This window comes from Callorhinchus milii, unplaced genomic scaffold, assembly GCF_018977255.1.
Source record: "Callorhinchus milii isolate IMCB2004 unplaced genomic scaffold, IMCB_Cmil_1.0 Scaffold3, whole genome shotgun sequence".
Lineage (NCBI taxonomy): Eukaryota > Metazoa > Chordata > Chondrichthyes > Chimaeriformes > Callorhinchidae > Callorhinchus > Callorhinchus milii.
Window position 1 is genome coordinate 57,865,432 of NW_024704744.1, and position 19,488 is coordinate 57,884,919.

At 40.4% G+C, this 19,488-nt stretch overlaps 1 protein-coding gene across 3 annotated transcripts; it reads left to right on the forward strand.

The window, feature by feature from the left end:
- Nucleotides 1-159: 159 nt before the first annotated feature.
- Nucleotides 160-19,488, forward strand: LOC103178886 (heterogeneous nuclear ribonucleoprotein Q). 3 transcript variants are annotated; one of them, XM_007893860.2, is made up of 12 exons: nucleotides 160-280; nucleotides 1,423-1,585; nucleotides 5,743-5,861; nucleotides 6,312-6,419; nucleotides 7,310-7,423; nucleotides 8,099-8,275; nucleotides 8,363-8,498; nucleotides 11,268-11,473; nucleotides 11,785-11,934; nucleotides 13,556-13,677; nucleotides 14,236-14,602; nucleotides 16,898-19,488. In XM_007893860.2, exons 2-12 carry the CDS (start codon nucleotides 1,423-1,425, stop codon nucleotides 16,934-16,936), a joined length of 1,701 nt encoding a protein of 566 aa, XP_007892051.1. In that variant the 5' UTR covers nucleotides 160-280; the 3' UTR covers nucleotides 16,937-19,488. The 3 variants fall into 3 exon arrangements, with proteins under 3 accessions (XP_007892051.1, XP_007892052.1, XP_007892050.1); XM_007893861.2 differs by having other exon boundaries at nucleotides 16,901-19,488; XM_007893859.2 differs by lacking the exon at nucleotides 16,898-19,488 and having other exon boundaries at nucleotides 161-280; nucleotides 14,236-15,274.

Consider the following 19,488-nt stretch of genomic DNA (forward strand, 5'->3'; position numbering starts at 1 on the left):
GGAGGTGGGACTGCGCCGCCTGTCGATCAGCGGCCCGGCCCGTGAGGGGGGGGAGGGGGGAGGAGGCGGGGCCCGCAGCCCCTGCCGGCCAATGGGAGGGCCGGGCTGGGTCCGCGAGCTTTTGCCTGTCATCGCTGGAGCTCCTTGCGCGGCAGTCGGGGAGACCCCGGGGGCCCGAGTTTGCAAGCGCGTGAGTGGAGCCCGGGAGGGGGCGAGAGAGCGCGGCCACCATTTTGTAGAGCTCAGAGCGAGAGAGCGACGTGTCGGCGCCCGGAGCCAGGTAAGCAGCGGCCGGCTCTGCCGCCGCCCGCCACCCCGCCGCGGGGACCCTGGTGTGCGCGGCAAATCAGCGCGACGGGTGGCCGTCCCTTCCACGCGCGTCTCGAGCGCGTCGGTGCCCGCCGACGAGCGACCGAGCGAGGCCGGGGCAGGGGCAGGAGCAGGGCCCTCGCTTCGGCCATGTTTGAAAATCGAGGCGTGTCGACGACGCGCCGCCGCCGCCGCCGCATGGCCCGAGCCGTGAAACGCGCGACCAGGCCCGAGCCGCGACACCGACCGGCTCAAGCCTCGCCCTTCGTTCCACGCTTTCTCCGCCGGCACCGCCAACCCGCCCGCCCGCTCGCTCGCTACACGTGTAGTGGTGGAGAGTTGGTGCGTGTGCGGGTGAGGCCTCGGGAGACGGCCCGGGTTTCAGTCTGAACCCCAGGGAGGGAGCGAGGAGCCGGCACCTCAGCTCTATTGTTTCAGGTGGCGGTGGATGAGCGCGGAGGGAGGGAGGGAGGGACGGTGTTCCCGGGATTCGGGAGATTGTTCCCGCGCGGGGCCAGGAGACCGGTGGGGGTTTTAACGGGAACGAATGCAATATGTCGGGGGAGCAGCGTGGGCCTGTGACTCGGGTTTATCCGCCTCCCCGAGCAACTCGCTCACGCCCGAGTGATTCGGGTCCCCGAGGACCTGGGGTGGCGAGCACGGGGGGGGGGTGGGGGGTGGTTTTGGACGCGTTGATTGACGGCCGGAGCGGAGGCCCGGGCGCTGCTGCTCTTTCTGATCGACACGTGTTGGTCCGCACGACCCCTTTGGCAAGTTACCAAGTACTCGGTCAGTCTCGGGGATGAGTCATAAAAGTTTGTGAAAATGGCGGGAAGGCTTTGTTTTAATACCAGCAACTTTACCCCAGTCCCCCCCCTGGGGGGGGGGGAAAACTTTCTTGCTAACACCCAAGGCTGACCCTGCAAAATAAACTCAAGGTAAAGCGAAAACAAAATTTTGAGATAATTACGGTTATGAATAAGATTACGTTTGAAGGAAAGTGGTTAAATGTCTGATGTAACTTTCTCTCTCTTCTCCCCCCCCCAAGAAAAAGTAGTTTGTGTAATTCCAGAGGAGTAAAAATAATTTCCTGCATTTGTATTGTACCTACAGATGCCTACTGAAAAAATGGCCACAGAGCATATGAATGGAAATGGTACTGAAGAACCAATGGATACTTCCACCGCAGTTGTCCGATCTGAACACTACCAGACTTTATTAGATGCTGGTTTACCACAGAAAGTTGCAGAGAAGCTAGATGAAGTTTATATAGCAGGTACCATTTATTAATTTTTAAAAAAACTTCACTTGTCATATTCCAATGTATTGTTTCCCCTCCAGTCGTTCCTCATCCCACATACGAATATTGTGACACAGTTCAAAAGATGGAATGTGAGGAGAAAATTAGCCAGGGTTCATTTGTGTGTATGCATTTCTGGACATTGTCTATGTTCAGAATTTGGTTCTGTTGCACTCCTTCCTCTCTTTCATGGGATAGCCCGTCAGTACTCACTCCTGAAGCTATGCATAAATAATGCGATATTGAAAGGCACGTGTGAAAGGTTCCTCAATAGAAGAAGGTCAAAATGTCTTCAGAACGGGAGAAAATTGGTGAAGGGGAAAATGGTAGAAATGGTAAATTGTAGTAGTCAAATTTTTCATTGGAGAACACCAGTATAAAGCAGGTTCATTTGAGCTGTGGATTCCAAGTAACCCCAAAAGTTCGAAATTTGTGTACTGGCTCAATCAATGCACAGAATGTGATATCAAGAACCACCTAATGCAGTGGAAGTGGGCCATTTTAACAACTGCACCAAGAATGGCTGCCTCCCAAGTCATCCAGTCACTCGAGACATCTCTTCCTGCATGCATTGCAGTGAATATAGCGGTGCTGACTGACAGTCACACCATAACATAGCACAGGTTGGGATTTTATAGGCCCCAATTTAAGGAGTTATACGAGTCCTCCACTATATAGGTTATACAATATGTTCCAGTGTGTGATGAGTAGACATTTTTTATAAGATTTTGGATTGGGAGATTACAATGCACCTGAGCTAATAGTTTTAAGGGTTGAGTTTTTGCTTCTGAATGTGTGTTTCTTATGCTTTCTATATTCAGTGTCTTTAAGCATATACGCTACTTAAATGGGTATAGACTTGGTTTGATCCATTGATGTCTTGGGAGAATATTACATCACAGTTCTTTTTATCAGACAGGCGTATTTCTTTACGTGCTTCACCTTCCCTCCACTACCTAGAGATAGGACTGTCATGTTCAAAGCATCCTCTTTATAATATAGAAAGTATATGCTTATATTGTGCAGCAATACTGATATTCTGTAATTTGACCATATTTATAGTAGTAATAATTCTTGCGTTTGATATAGGTCCTTTCTCGTCCGGAGGACATCTGAAATCACTTCGCAGAAGTTATTGTAATGTGTAGTGCCTGTATTTTGCAGGCAAACACAATATCCTCAGTGTACCATAAAAGGCCGTGCATGAAGGGAATGAATGACCGATTATATTTAGGGGATTGTTGGCTAGGACACTGCGAGCAACCTTTTTTTGAATAGTGTTGTGGGATCTTTAACATCCACCAGAACAGGCCTTGGTTTAATATTTCATCCGCTGGACAAATATTTATTCTGTCACTGAAAAGTACTTTGTATATTTTTTCTGGGTGTGGTATCTTTTCTGAGGATCTAGGAGAAAATAATTGTTTCTCTTGATGTAAAAATGTGCCACTCCCAAATATGTAAAACGAGAGGGCAAAAATCGCAACCACTCACCATCTGAACAAAATACTATATTGGGCATATATTTTGAAAGGGCTATCCTCTTCCCTCCACATGAAGCATTTCTATATTAAAACTTTCCAATTCTATTTGACACAAAATTAATTTTATTCTGAAATATTGCATTACAATAATTGGTCAATTCACTTTACAGTATATTCTGTGAAGCGCTTTCGAGACTTCGAAGTCTTGAAAAGTGCTATATCAAATGCAAGGATTATTATTACAATAGGTACATTGTTGCAAAGATTAATGGACACCCATTCTAGCAGCTGGTTATAGAATAACTGACATGTTTAGTAGCAAGTTTTTTCTGGGAATTATTGGCATGCCATGGGAAAAATGAGTCCTTAAATTGATCCTAGAAATAATTGAGTGTAGCAGATTATTTTTCAATTAGTATCCTCTCCTGAATCTGGTAAATCATACTGGGTACTGTTTTCCAAGTACTGGCACCCCTCCAATACCTCACTTGAGTGGCCATTCTTTGTGTTTGAGCCTAGACAATACTAGTAAGTTTTTATTTTTTGGAGCACTGAAGCTGAGACACAAAGCTATCTACATCAGGGTGGTCCAATGTTTTGGCTTCTGAGGGCCGGATGCCGGATTTGAGAAGTGTCCGTCCACATAAGCAATATTTCCCTTCCAGAAACAATGTAATATTTACATATTGGCGTTTTCACATCAGAGGGACATTTCAAGACTCGACACTTCTGACTCGTCGAATGTTTCTACATACACCACATTGGAAATGGCTCCTGCTCTAAAATAGTTGAGTTAAATATTCAGGTCACTGCTGAGGTTGCTTCGTGCTCAGAGGCAACAGCAGTTGGCAAGTTCTATGTACATGCATTAGATGAGGTCCACAACTCATTCGCATAATAACCAAACCTGTGTTATGTTAGAACTGGGTTCTACTCTAGTATTTCAGAGTGGGAGGCCTTGTTGATTTGTTCCCTAGTTAATAGACGAATTGCAGGATTTGTATCAGTGACTGAATGAGTAACTCAGCAAAGACTGGATTTAATCTTTGATCATAAATCTATGTGGCTCAGTTTCTCACTAAGAAAATAGACTACCCACTATTCCATTCGGGGAAAGCATTGGGACACCACCATGTTAATGAGTATTCCACTCTTGCAAAATATATATTATTTGAACCATAAGTGTCAAACTTTGGCAGAAGGCAGCTGGAGAGCAGTAGCCAAAGCCTGCTAATGAAAAATGGAACACCACTTACTATATGCCTCTTCAAGGAACCAGCTATGATTTTCTGTGCGTTGTGGAGTTGATTACCAAAATGCAGCGTAACTGCTTTTTGATTTGCAATTTAAAGACAATTTGTACCATATGGTAGTTATCATGAGCAGATGTTGGAATTGGGGTGCAAAAGGTTTCATAATTTTTGTAGCCAGTGTCTTACACTATCAGAGGTCAGGTGATCTTTTGAGTTTTCTTACTCTTGCGTGTGATTGAGATTCGCTAAATTGTGTCCTATGGATTGAGGCCCAATATAAAGTGGATTTAAATTCCATAACATGTCTTCGTGTAGATTTGTTACAGCAGGTGGGTACAGAAAGTGTTGAACTAGGCTTGAGTACTGCTAATATTTACATATTTATCTGGTTTCTTTGTTTGGGATCTGACTTTGTGTCTCAACATTTCACAAAAGGGGTTCAAGTAAAGATCCTTCAGCTCACTTGATCTCATTCAGGACACCAACCCTATTTTTAGTCATAGCAACTGTAACTATATTTATGCTCTATAGTGATCAGTAAAAATTGGGATTAGAGTTATAAAATATGGTATCCACAGTTCAGCTAAATAAACAAAATAAATGGAACTACCAATTTAAATACCTGCATAAAGATCTGCAAGGAATTTGATTTCCCGATCGTAATAACATTTTGTGTGAGAATGAAAGATCGTAAGTGAAGTCTGTAGATTAAAAATGTCTGCTGTTCCGGTTGTCAGGTTGATGCTGACATCACTTTCAGCTTCCACACTAAAACTAAAGAGCTGCAGATTTTCTCGTAGTAGCTCATAGCTCAATCCTTTAATGCTGTTCTCTGGACAGCTCTTTTATGACAATGTAATTCAACAATCTGTCATGTTTGTTTCACTGTTTCAACTTTCCCCCTTACCAAGTTGTATCACTTAACGATCTCTGTAAGATTTTGGCTGTCTGGTCTAATTCCACAATCCATCGTTGTTTCCACCTTAGACCAGTGTCATCTGCAAGCTTAACCATCATGAACATGTCTATGAATCGGGTTCATTAATGTATACATGAAACAGGAGGAACCCCAGCACAACAATCACTCAATACCTCATTTCTGCTGGGCATCATTTTCAATGAAGTTTGGCTTCCATCCCTTTATCCAGTTATTAGTTAATGCCATGTGACATCAGTTTTTTGGTACTTTGCCAGATGAATTGGAATCCTAACACAAGAACATGGCTTCCCAGGCACCAGGATAAACTCCTTTTTTTCAAATAGTGGCATGTTACCATTAAAATCTATCTGAACAGGTAGATTGGACTTCTTACTGGTTCAATTTAGTCAGTATTACTGGTTCATATTGTCTTGTTCAATTGGTATTCAATAAATATATCCCTTGGATTTTCTTTAGGTTTGGTTGCTCACAGTGATTTAGATGAGAGAGCAATTGATGCCTTGCGAGAGTTCAATGAAGATGGTGCACTATCAGTACTACAGCAGTTTAAGGAAAGTGATCTCTCTCATGTTCAGGTAAGGATCTTTCAGCGTGTTTGTTTTCCATCAGGCAAATATTGTATATTTGTGAGAATTGAGTATGGGGAATGAAAAGAACTGTAGCATTGTTGATTACAATATGATTACAATTGTACTCATGATTATAATGAGCTTTCAGCCCCTCCACAACTTCAAAACACTGTGCTACCTCAATTTCCTATATCACACATCGAACTATTGAGTGAGATTACTTGTTAATACTGAGTTGTGGTATTTATGCATTGTTTGTATCTCCATATTGTTATCCGAATTCGATGAAATAAAACTTCTCATTATTTGAATCTTTCAACTTATCAGTCACATTTGAAAACCAAAGTTAAGATGAGCTCAAACCCAATTATAGTTTTAACAGTGTTTAGAATGCGTTTAGGAGAGAGCAGAAAATGGACCAATTTAGTTACATAATGTAATCCTTTTTTGATGCAGAATAAAAGTGCCTTTCTATGTGGAGTAATGAAGACATACAGACAAAGAGAAAAGCAAGGGTCTAAAGTGTCAGATTCTAATAAAGGCCCAGATGAGACAAAAATTAAGGTACAGTATCCTTGATTTTTGCTTCACCGAGTGTAAGTAAGATGGTGGACAAACAATGCCCGAAACGTAATTCAGTGAGAAAACTCACTGGGTGTTTTTTATAATAGAACTGCTGAATAGTACTTTATGTTCATGTTAATGTAGATAAACTTTCAATTTCATTGCTGTTCTCGGCATCTTAATAAACGTACCACTATGCTACCTGAGGTTTGGTGGCTTTTTATAAATTGGAATACTGCATCATAAAAATGTACAGCAAAGAGGAGTTCCATTTGGCCCATCGTGCCTCTACTAGTTCAGATCATTCAGATCCCTGCAGCCGTGTCCTCCCACATCAGGCTCCGTGACCCAATCGCCCCCATCTTCGCCCAACTCCACTGGCTTCCCATCACACAGAGGATACAGTTCAAGATCCTGGTCTTCAACTTCAAAGCTCTCCATGGTCTTGTTTTCCCCCTACCTTTGCGACCTCCTAAGCGCCTACCATCCTGCTCACTCCCAAATTATGCTCCAGCCTGCTTCGCTTCCTCTGCCTCGCTCGCCCCACTATTGGTGGGCGGGCCTTCTGCCATTCTGCCCCCACCCTCTGGAACTCCATCCCGCAGTTCCTCCGCCTCACCCCCTTCCTTGCTTCCTTCAAGAGCCATCTCAAGACCCTTCTCTTAGGCTATGCTTTCGATCTCCCTGCTTTTTCCCATAACAGTTTTCCTCCTCCCAAAGGTGTATTTTGCCGTATTGTTGGCCTTCCTACACCAACCTGGCTGAGATCAGCTAGCACATCGTAGTGAATCTGGAACTTTCCTGATCCATTCCAGATTCAGTGTCAGTGTTATGATTGTACCTTTTTATAGTGCATTTTTGATAAATGGCAAAATCTGTTCGTATTATAGGCTCTTCTGGAAAGAACAGGTTATACGCTTGATGTTACAACTGGACAGAGGAAATATGGTGGTCCCCCACCAGAAGCTATACATTCAGGTCCTCAGCCAACTGTTGGTACTGAGGTGAGCAATGGGGATTGATGTGTTTTGCCTGTGGGTACCTGAAGTTTAAGTGTACTGTAATGAAAGGAGAAAAAAATCCATGGGTTATTTACTTTTCAAAATATAGTGGAATCCACTTTTGCTGGAAGTTGGGTGAATTGAACAAAATGCCCAGCCCCAATTCATTTGTATTCTTACCTGTTTTAAATATGCCTGCTAATTCAGACAAAAATCTGGACAAAATACCGCACTGGTCGCTGCTGAATGTACTCAATCGGGCCTTCTGTGTGTCAGCGTTCAGCCAGGAGGGACTCCGGGATGTAGATGGGAGGAGTCAAATTGCGATCGACTCCATCTATTCACAAAGCGGTTAAGTTGTGCTGTTAAGCAGTGAGGGGCGGAGGAACGGGGAAGAACGAGAGAGGGAAACTGTGATTGATTTGACAGCTGGAGCCACTTGTGAATGGGTGCAGTCCATCCATTCACAAGCAGCTATAGGGGGCAATCGTCTCAGCTGCCACTAATTGGTCCCCTTCCCGTCCAATTAGAATGTTTGCCTAGAAATAGCCAATACAGTAAATCTTGTGAAGACTTCGGGATGTCCTCCCTGTTTGAAAGGTACTCTACCAAATGTAAGGATTATTTTAACGTTTTCCTTATTGAAGGTTATTTAAAGCTAATGTAATTTTGTTACAGATTTTTGTAGGTAAAATACCAAGGGATTTGTTTGAGGATGAACTTATTCCACTGTTCGAAAAAGCTGGACCAATTTGGGATTTGCGTTTGATGATGGATCCTCTGACTGGTCTGAATAGAGGATATGCATTTGTCACCTTTTGCTGCAAAGAGGCTGCACAGGAAGCAGTCAAATTGGTGAGGTTCTATATTTTCCACACACAGTGCAATGTATTTCTTGAATGGGAATTTGTATAGCTAAATCTGTCTTATCAATTTTGTCAGTGTGACAACCACGAGATTCGGCCTGGTAAACACATTGGTGTTTGTATTTCCGTGGCAAACAACAGACTTTTTGTTGGATCCATTCCAAAAAGCAAGACAAAGGAACAGATTCTTGAAGAATTTGCTAAAGTCACAGGTGAGGTTGCATAAATTCCCTATAAATTCCCACAGCCTAGTTAATATACATTACAGCACCTTCAATCTGGTTTATCTTCTATTCGCAATAGTCAATGTCAAAGGTGTTTTGTAGTTGCCACAAATGTAATGGATTATTTTTAAATGGAAGAGATGCAACTTCACGTCAACTGGATTAATCTGGTTGGCTATTCCAAGTCAGTTTAGCCATTGCGTTTTAAGCTATTCAGTATTTGATAGTTTGAGATCACTTCTACAACCCTTCCTAATTTACTCAATCACGTATTGTTGAGGACTTCAGTGTACTACATATACTAGACTACAGTCTAGTAGTCTGCACAGTCTACAGATTGAGGGATCCACTCAGGTGCCTCTGCCCTTCCAACCACTACCTCCTTCCCCATCTCCCCCTCACACCCTGGCCCCCACTCATTCCCTCCCTCCACCTTCAAACCTGTCTCCCCCTCCTCTCTCATCACAACCATAACCTACATGAAACCAACCTCCTGCTCCCTCAAACCCATTCCTACCCCTCTCGTTACCTCCCAGCTCCAGCTCCTTGCCCCCCTACACAGACATTGTGAACCTACCTCTTCCTGTCCACTGGCACCATTCCCGCCTCTCTAAGAATGGCTGTCATCACTCCTATCCTTAAAAAAAACCCTCCCAGGACCCATTACTGCTCTTCCTTTCCAAGATGCTGGTACAAGTCGTTGCTTTGTTCTTTTCCCGCCACTACCTTCACAAACCTTTCCAATCGGGTTCCGGTGCCACCCACAGCACAGAAACAGCTTTGGTCAAAGTGACCGCACCAGGCTCCGTGACCTTCACCCTCATCCTCACCAGACTGCACTGGCTTCCCATCACACAGAGAATACAGTTCAAGGTTCTGGTCCTCAACTTCAAAGCCCTCCATGGACTTGCTCCCTCCTACCTCTTGCGACCTCCTAAACCCCTAACATCCTGCTCGCTCCCTCCACTTAGCGGGCTCCGACCTGCTTTACGTCCCCCGCCTCACCTTCTGGAACTCCACCCCACAGTCCTCCGCCTTGCCTCCTCCAAGACCTGTCTCAAGACTCTCTCTTCAATCATGTCTTCGGTCACCCTCCTTCCTCCCCTGTCCTTCACCCTACCCAATGCCAACCCCCAGCTCCGAAACACTGATTGTCCAGCGCCTTGGACATCCTCCCAACGTGAAAGGCGTTATACAAATGTAATTTTACTGTTGTACAGTGGATTACAATTATTCTGTATCAATTCTAGGGATTCCCAGTTAAACGGTAACAAATCTACTTTCATTGATTCTACAGAACTGCTTCTGCTTTTTGCCTGGTTTGGTTTTGCTTTTTTTGTTTCCTTAACCAGTTCACACACTCTTCACATTCTTCTCCCTTTCACTTATTTGTTACCAACACTTTGAGGCACTATGATGCAATTAAACTTCAGACTAGGATTGATGTAAAGTATTCATTGGATGATCTTATCTGATTATCTTATCTGCTTAAAAGCCTGTACATTACTTGTAGCTCTCACAAAGTTGAAAGCCATAATTTCCCTGCTGAAACTACTTTTTTTTAAAAAATCTTTTGGAATTACATGAAGTTTTTTTTGATGAATGTTCCAGTTTAATTTTAGTTATGAAAAACTGGAGGTCAGTGAACATGTAAATATGGACTTTTTAAATTAAAAATAATTACATTTTGACAGTTAAAAATATCCTAATCCAGAAACTCTTGAATTATATACAAGAATTTACTTGTATATAGGTACAAGAATTTACTTGTACCTACCAATTCACAAAATTATTAGTGAAGTGTTTTTTAGAATCTAGAAATTTCACAGGAATAATTCTGGCAGGTGTAGGCTGGGAAGGAGTGTGTGCTCCCTGTCAATCACTGGCAAGTAGTGCATTATTATTATATAGGTTTGGAAGAAATAGCTTTTATCCAGACATCACCACTTCTTATAGTGACCTCCCAATGTCATTTTGTAAAATTGGCTTGATTTCTCATGTTTTCTGTGCATTTTATCATGTAATTATTGCCTTTGTGATCCCAAATTATATTCATATATATAATATATATAACATATATAATGTACTTTGCAAACAGTATCTTGGTTAGTAGTCCAAATTTCATGCTACCCTTCCCTTAGGCCAGGATTACTGAAGTCAGTGTTTCCATCACCGCTATTTGAAAATAGCTAACTCAGCACAGACCATGGATTGAATTTGGCGTATCTGGCCTGTGACTCCATACGGTACCTTGTGGCTGGTGCATTTAGCCATAATTGAAACAATATATGCTTGCATTTAAAATATATTTAAGGTGTTTCTCCTGAAAAATGTTTCAATGCAGAAATTCAAAGCAGAACTTTGAAGTATTGCTGTGATTGCTTTTTCTTCTTATTTACCTCATGACCCATTGATCATTATTCACCCTTTTACTTATTTCTATTTCCCACAGTTTGTTTCTTTGCACTTAAGCCAGTGGCTTCATTGCTTCCTCTTCTCTACCCCTCTCAAACACACATGCATTGGCAGGGCTTGTGTATTTCTTCATTCTTGTTGTCTGAGTTGTAAAAGTATTGTGTTCTTTAACTGGAAAAGCTTTCTACAGTATCGTAGCAGAAAGTTTTAAAGAAAACACAGAAGGCACTTAATCATAAACTGCATAGAATTTGAAGAGAACAAATTCCAGGTACAGAGAAGCAAATGAGAAGAACATTTGAACTGGATTTTTAGAATATTTGTGTGACTCTATTTTGGCAGAGGGACTCACAGATGTGATACTGTATCATCAACCCGATGACAAGAAGAAGAATAGGGGATTCTGTTTCCTGGAATTTGAGGATCATAAATCTGCTGCCCAGGCCAGGCGCAGGCTTATGAGTGGGAAAGTGAAGGTCTGGGGCAATGTTGTAACCGTGGAATGGGCAGACCCCATAGAGGATCCAGATCCAGAGGTCATGTCAAAGGTAAATAGCCATATATGCGTTACTTTTGCAGATTCTAACCTGACATGTTGCAATATTGCTGTTGTATTGCAATTGTTTAACTAAATGCTTATGTGAACTATTGTAACATAAATTTTCCAGGGCATACATGCTTTGTGACAAGAATTTACTTCAGTTCTGTAATCTATAAATCACGGTAAAAAGCTTTGGCTACTTATTAGACTTAAATCTTCAAAGGGTTATTTATAGTGGAATCTTTTAAGAAGTTAACACTTGATGTATTAAATGTAATGTTTTTCACTTTTGACTCAAACACTATTGCTGACTTGCAGGTAAAGGTGCTGTTTGTTCGTAACCTGGGGAATTCTGTCACGGAAGAAATACTAGAAAAGACCTTTAGTCAGTTTGGCAAACTAGAGCGAGTGAAAAAGCTGAAGGACTATGCTTTCATTCACTTTGATGAAAGAGATGGTGCAGTAAAGGTAAAGACAACAAACCGTTTAAGATTTTATTTTTCAAAGCTGAGAAAAGCATAGAATTAAACACACAACATGAATTGAATAAAGACTTGACGTACTAGATTTGTCACTGCTGTGATCTGTGATGTAAATTCATCACCATCTTTCGGCTGATATGAAATGATGGACTATTTATTTTCTGAGGTCACTGCCTGTTAATTTGTTTAATGCCAGATGAATTCATTGATGATTTTAACACATTTTTCCTAATTATCTACATAAACTCCCATGACCAAAAGCAGTTGTTTCCTTAGGTAAATTGGGAGAATGAAATTTTTTAAAAACATTTTCACAGTCACCTAATTTAACTCTGTTCAGCGCCTTGGGACATCCTCCCGATGTGAAAGGCGCTTTACAAATGTAATGTTGTTCAATGGATGTTGACTTATTTCACACAATCAAATAGGACATTTGTTGATTCAACATGGAATTGTGGGATAGAGTTTAATATTAAGACAAGAAGGAGATGAAAAGTTCTTTGCAGATTTTAAGGTGGGCTGAGGGGATTTGCTTTTATGTTTAAATTATGAAATCACTGGACTATATACTTCATTTCTGGGTTCAGAATCCAGGCATGCAAATTCTTTAGTGGAAAGTTTCTTGTTTCCCTGTACTGATTGCTTTACTCCAATGGGATCATCTCTTAGTGAAATGCTGTCTTTCCAACCCCCATGTGGCCTAATGGGTAATTGCACCAGCGCGTGTAGCTTCTGGCCAAAGAAAACAGAAGTCTGCAAGTTTGATTTCCCATCTCTGCTGAGCAAGCTCATCTTATTTTGGACATCAGTTTTTGGCCTCACTGTCCCAGGGATTGGGAGGAGGGAAATGAATCAGGGGTCCCACTTGCAATTTCAATGTAATGAGTACTGCAGATTTTGTAGTTTTGGTATTTGCTGAGACGAGGATTGGGGTTGGTTAGGGTGCACTATACCGTTAAATAGCCTGTGATTGCTCTATCTGTGTCAAAAGCTTTTTAAAAAAAGCATCTTAGACAAGTTGTGGTGTCTCCCCTGTCTCCACCCCCCACCATTGAGATCTATATCTTACATAACCTGAACACATTTGACAGAGGTTCACTTGGGTTCACTAAGCTAGGAAGAGCAACAGGTTGTGGGCCATCAAAGTCCCAACTAAATATAGATGGCGGGTAGAATTTAACTATCTTAACTGGTAAAAAATATTGCTGTACTGGTGGGATTTCACAGGCAGTGTTAATTAATTCAGAGTGACTTTGTGTGCACAAAATTCTTGTGAATTATGAAAATCAGCAGTATTTGTTGAATCCACTGCATCTACTTCTAAAATACTGATTGTTTCAGACCTAACTGTCACGCACTTGTAGTAAACGTGAAACTTGCTTACTGAAACGTAGGGTTCAGAATCACTTGGTTTAATTCATGCACAAATTCAATCAAGTGTGTGTGATAATGGTGAATTTAGTTATTTTGTTTAAAACCTTTTTTTAGAGTTTCTAACCCTCCAAAATACAACTGCTTTACAATATTTTTAGCTACAGGGTTCAAAATTACCCGTTAAAATGGTAAGTAGGCAACTCATGGCAATTCTGTATCTTTGTGTGTGGCAGGCCATGAGTGAAATGAATGGGAAACCTCTCGAAGGAGAATGTATTGAAATTGTTCTCGCTAAGCCACCGGACAAGAAGAAGAAGGAGCGCCAGGCTCAGAGACAAGCTGCGAGATCTCAGCTGTGAGTATTGTGGAAATTGATTAATTTAAATTGTGTAAAAGTGTTCCGGTTGAAATCTGCCAATTTACTGACACTCTGTTGGAAAACGATGCTCTCAGTGAGATTGAGAATTCTTCCTATTTAAATCTAACTCGATTTCAGACAATTGCCCTATTTTTTCAACTATTGACCATCTCCCTTCACCCATTGGAATGATAGTACTCATTTTGTCTGCAGTGTATCCTTTGGCTTCAGTAAAAATGTGAGCACTATGACCCTCTTCTTGCTCTCTCTCCTCCCTAACACCCCCCCGCCCGCAAATTGGCAGCATGAACTATGTTTAAGGCATCTCTGCTTATTGAGGATCTTTTGACCACATTTTTTTTACAATCTGCAATATATATTGGGACAATAGTGGGCATTAAGGATTGAATCTAGGTTTGGCATTTTAATAGTATTTTCTTAAGAATTGACGAGAATTGATGTTCATTTTATTATGCAGGTAGGCATTTCAACAGTCAAAAGACTATTGTGTTGTCAAGCCCAAACTTTATGTCTTTACTGTTTTAAATTCCATAGGTACGAGGAGTATTATTACTACCCTCCTCCCCGCATGCCAGCCCCAGTACGAGGCAGAAGTCGTGGAGCCAGAGGAGGTTACAGTTATCCTCCAGATTATTATGGATATGAAGATTATTATGATTATTATGGCTATGATTACCATGATTACCGTGGAGGTTATGAAGATCCATACTATGGCTATGATGACTATCAGGCACCTGTTAGAGGAAGAAGTGGCAGAGGTTCAAGAGGTGCCCCTCTTGCCAGAGGTCGCGGAGCTCCTCCATCCCGTGGCAGATCTGGATTCGTACAGCGTGGTCAAATGGCAGGGAGAGGATCTCGTGGTGCAAGAGGGGGACCCCAGGTGCAGCAAAGAGGCCGCGGGGTACGTGGTGTCAGGGGTGGCCGCGGTGGAAATGTAGGAGGCAAACGAAAAGCTGACGGGTACAACCAGCCAGATTCGAAACGCCGCCAGACAAATAATCAGAACTGGGGCTCCCAACCTATTGCTCAGCAACCGCTCCAAGGTGGTGATTATTCTGGTAACTATGGTTACAACTCTGAAAACAACCAGGAGTTTTATCAGGATACTTATGGGCAACAGTGGAAGTAGACCATTAGGGGTTCAGTAAGATATGACTCTTGATAGGTTGTCTGAACAGACTTCAAAATACAGATTGGCCTTAAATCTGATTGGCTGCCGCTCGCTAATTGGTGACACCTGGCAAGAATCCCCTATTCGTACATGTATATATTTTTTACCAAAAAAAATTCACTTGGACTTCACTGCGTAGCCTGGAATGATTCCCATTTGCTTGTGGGGAAGGCTTTTTTTATTTTTTGTTTTTGAAATTCGGCTGTTTGAATAAAGGCATTCCATGTAGTTTAGCAGAAGTTGGACACAATTATTCATCATGATTTTGCCAAAAAAAAGATTGTTTTTGGAAATCTGGCTCACTACTAAACATTATAGTCTCATATTTGGCTTCAGTGTATGTATACTACTGGTAGTTTTGTTTCCGTGGCTTTTAAAATTAAATGCATAACTTACAAAATATGAGCTTGTTGCTTTTTCCTGAATTTATTGTATTTGAAGTAATTAAAGAAAACTGTATGTTACAAACTTGCATTCCCAGGAGCAGGCAAGTTTACCTAAATACGTTTGTTTGTTGTTGACTGATATTTCAAATTACTACCAGTTCCTTTGGTTTGGCTTTTCCAGAAGTGACACTTTGTCAAGAGTTCATTCTTGTATTCTCTATCTACTGTTAATGTCTATTTCAATAAAATTTCAAAAGTCTGTCAAACCACATGAATTTAACCAAATTCCATTTTGTTGCGTAAATTTTCCTTTTGACAGATTATTTTCAAAACTTACAAAAAGCAGATCTAAATTCTCCTGCAAAGAATTTGTAATAGGAAAATCTTGGTACAATGGATGAATTATGGAGGGTAAAACTAGGAATGCATTAATGTACAATTTAGCTAATTTTCCATTATAGAGTGCTTACATGTTTATATACAGCATTAAATATTGAGAATTTTAAGTTTAAGAAACCCAAGTGATGTATTGAAAAGCAATGTCAGCAATACAGCATTTCAGGTCTTTATAGTAATAGTGTAAGATAATTGTCAATGGTGCACAAATATGAATGAAGAGTTCAGATGTAACTTTTGTTTAACTCTTTTGCTGCACTGATGGTGCATCATATAACCTGAATCCTGCTGCAGTTCATAATCGATCTTGTGTCTAGGTGGTGCGGTGGAGATGGCACCAAATAGTGCCTTGAACGATGAATTATGTTGCAAAAGATTAAAATTAACTACATTTGGCAAGTTCTTCATTGCAATGGTATCTTCATGCCCCAGTGTATTTAATGTTTCTTCGTAAGAATGAATTCATTCATGTTTGTGAAGAAACTACTGAAAAATGCATTTTTAAATATTCAGAAGAACATACTATTTGCTCATCCTTGGATTATTTATACTTGATATTTTAAAATGCTTCCAAGAATTGCACAGTCAATTTGCTCGATACGTTTTAAACCCAGTCAGTTACATAATGTGAACAACATGTATGCTAGAATACAAGTAGGCTGTTTGTGGAACTTTGAATTTACGTTTAAAATAGGAGTGTACCATTTCTTTCAATATTTGAATTATTCTTAAATCATGACAGAATGAAGTTCTGAAACTCAAATGGATTTCCGATGAAACAATGTGGTAAGATTTTGAAATTAGACAAACCAAACCTTAACATTTTCAATAAAACTTCATGTGACTAGCTGAAACTTACTTTGAACCATTAAAATGATGGAATCAAACCTCTGCTTGATGTGTACTTGTACATATCATTTCTTCATATTATTTGAATGGTAATGTATCTTGGTTCAAGAGATGGTTATGAAACGTAGCACATGTACTGTGTTGTACTGTAGTTGGAATCTACTGTAATTGCAAGATTAAAATGGTACACTCCTAACCATTCTGAACAATGCAATTGATTACATTTTCCTTCAATCTTTGAGCTATAAAAATGTTGAAGCATTAATCTTTAAGAAGACATAAGAAGCTGCATTTTCAAAGTGGCATTTTAAAAACATTACTTAATTGTTTTTCTTTCTAAAACTAAACTAGTTTTAGATCCCATTTTAATGGCTTCCTTTTGTTGCCTGGCTAGCAGGAAAACGAGGTCGAGGCCGGTCCTGACCTGTTTTGATGACGACTGACTTGCTATGTGGAGGTTACACTGGAAACTGCTAATGGAGATGATGGTAAGATTCCAGACCATGACGCCAAATGGAGACCAGGAACAGCCAAGGGAATGAGGATTGCTTCAGATTTCAACATACAGACTTCAGTTTTTAAATTTTGTATAGCCAATGTACCAGTTTTTAAATGTACTGAGGTAGTGGTGGGTGATCTTTTAATTTTGTTAGGATTTCATAATGGCCAGGAGACTTGTACAATGCAGACTTACTTTTATTAATGTGGCATTGTAAGCCACTATATTAATTTTAAACATGGCCAAACTGATTGTACTACAAAATCTCTTCATCACCAATCACTACCTCACACAGCAGTTCTGCACCTGCAGAAAAGAAGTGCTTGCAGGTTTGAGTGTAATCGCCAAAATTTCAGGTAGTCGAGCATTCCAGAAAAAAATGGTTCTTTTCGGAACCTGACTTTCAAAAAGGGTTGGTTAACTACCTCAGTCGCCGAGGATTAAACTACCCTGTGTGTACTGTAAATAAAATATTGTAGACAAAAGCAAGACTTACACAGAGAGAACATGTTGTATTTTATTGTTCATCTGGATTTTTTTCCCATTCATTATTACTTACATCAGCTCTGGCTAAACTAGGGTATGTAAATTTATATTCTAACCCTAATTTTTATTTTTCCAGAAGTGACCAGGAACAAGTCTTGCCTTTGTCTCCAAAACTGAAATTGCCGTCATGCTTTTTCAGATAATATAGTTAGCCTTAGGTTGTATGATAGTTGAAGGAGATGTTACTTTTGTAAGTACTGAGATGTTGGAAATTGCAATTTGACAGCAAATCATCTATTCTGAAATAAAATACAGTATCCCTTTTGATGGTTTCATATAGTTTATAGTCTATACAGATTGCACATATCTTTGTGTTCTAATGAAGTTAATATAAATTGCGTTCTCTGATCCAGTTCATTTGAACTGGATGTAAACTGTAACAAGCACACTTGGGTTTACTTTGTTCTTAAAAAGTTTCCCTGCTGACTTGGTGCCAGTTCCTTTTGTAAATGAGTGATCAGAAATGTTCAACATGCTTTTACCTAGAGATTATCTGGTTCCCAAAATGGTACTGTAGCCCCACAAAACTACCAAATGCAAGCAAATAAAACCGTCTTGAATTTTAGTAACATGTTACAAAACTACAATTGTTTGGGGTTGAAAACTGCTGTGTAAGTTCAACATTTTTTAATGATAGAAAGTTTTGGGCTAACATCAGGAGATTTGCTTTTAGCTATTATATAGTGAAGCGTTTAAACTTATGTGAGATTGAAATTGCTGCAGTATGCTTCAGTATTCTTTAACTCCAAACTTTTAACAGTGAAATCCCCCCCCCTGGCGTTTGTATTTACAATAATCTAACCCAAAAATAATGGACAGTGGAATGGGATTTAATTAGATGGCTAAGTAAACACCAGATGGATTGGATTGAGTGCACCATGACTGAAGTCAGAGGATTAGCTTGTTGAATAAAGCGCCTTAGAAATGTGGGGAAGGGGGCAAGTTCATGGGGTTTGTTCTGAACTGGTGACTACATCAGCTTCAGAAAAATAAAATGTTTCTTGTTTCATGAATTGCGCAATGTTTGTTTTTTTGCATTTGATACTATTAACATTTGTCATGCAAAATTACCTAAATTTCTGTCTAGGTATTGAGAGTGCGGATTTGAAAGATAAAGAGGTGTTCAAATATTTGGAAGGGTTGATGAAAGTAGCTTGCATTTGATATCAGCCTAACTTGTCCGTGCAAGGTCAGGCATTCTATCTTATTTTATCCAGAACCATACATTGCAGCTATTCTGCTATTTTGGGATTGCTTTAAACCTCCAGGGTATTTACAAAAACCAAATTAGGGAGTTGCTACAATCATGTTACACTCTTATCCCAGTATGAGTGGACAGCATGGATATTGTAGGTTTATTGCAATTGTATATTTGAAGTCTGCCTGTAAAGGCTGTGAGGGTATATAAGAACTTGCCTAGCAGAATAATTAAGCTTGCCTACCTTGAATATCTGATTCTAGGGGTTTCTGGAGAGTTTTTTTTTAATGGATTAGGACCAAGTAAGATGGAGTTGGGACCAAATCAATTCAACAGAAATCTAGGTAAAAGTTATGGAACAGAAGGCTAAGATATGTGAAAATGCAGTTTAACTCTTTAATCTCTATAGCCCATTGAAAGGGATATTGTAGCTTAAGTATGCCCCATGCCTCACAGACAGATGAAAGGGTAAAAATCTGGATGTAAACCAATATAACTAGGAAAAGGTTGCTTGGTTTCTGTATAATCTGATTTCAGTTTAAAACTACCTGATCAATCATTGCTTACATCCACCCATGGAAACTGGAGATGTTACTTGTCCTTTAAGGACGTTATTGCTAAATGTAGCAAGATTTCATTGGCATTGACCATCATTGTTTCATTCCTGCAGATAAACCTTGTTTTATACTGTAAGCTGGAGGTGAGTGTAACTTATTTTTGTAATAAAGATTTTGATTTTTAA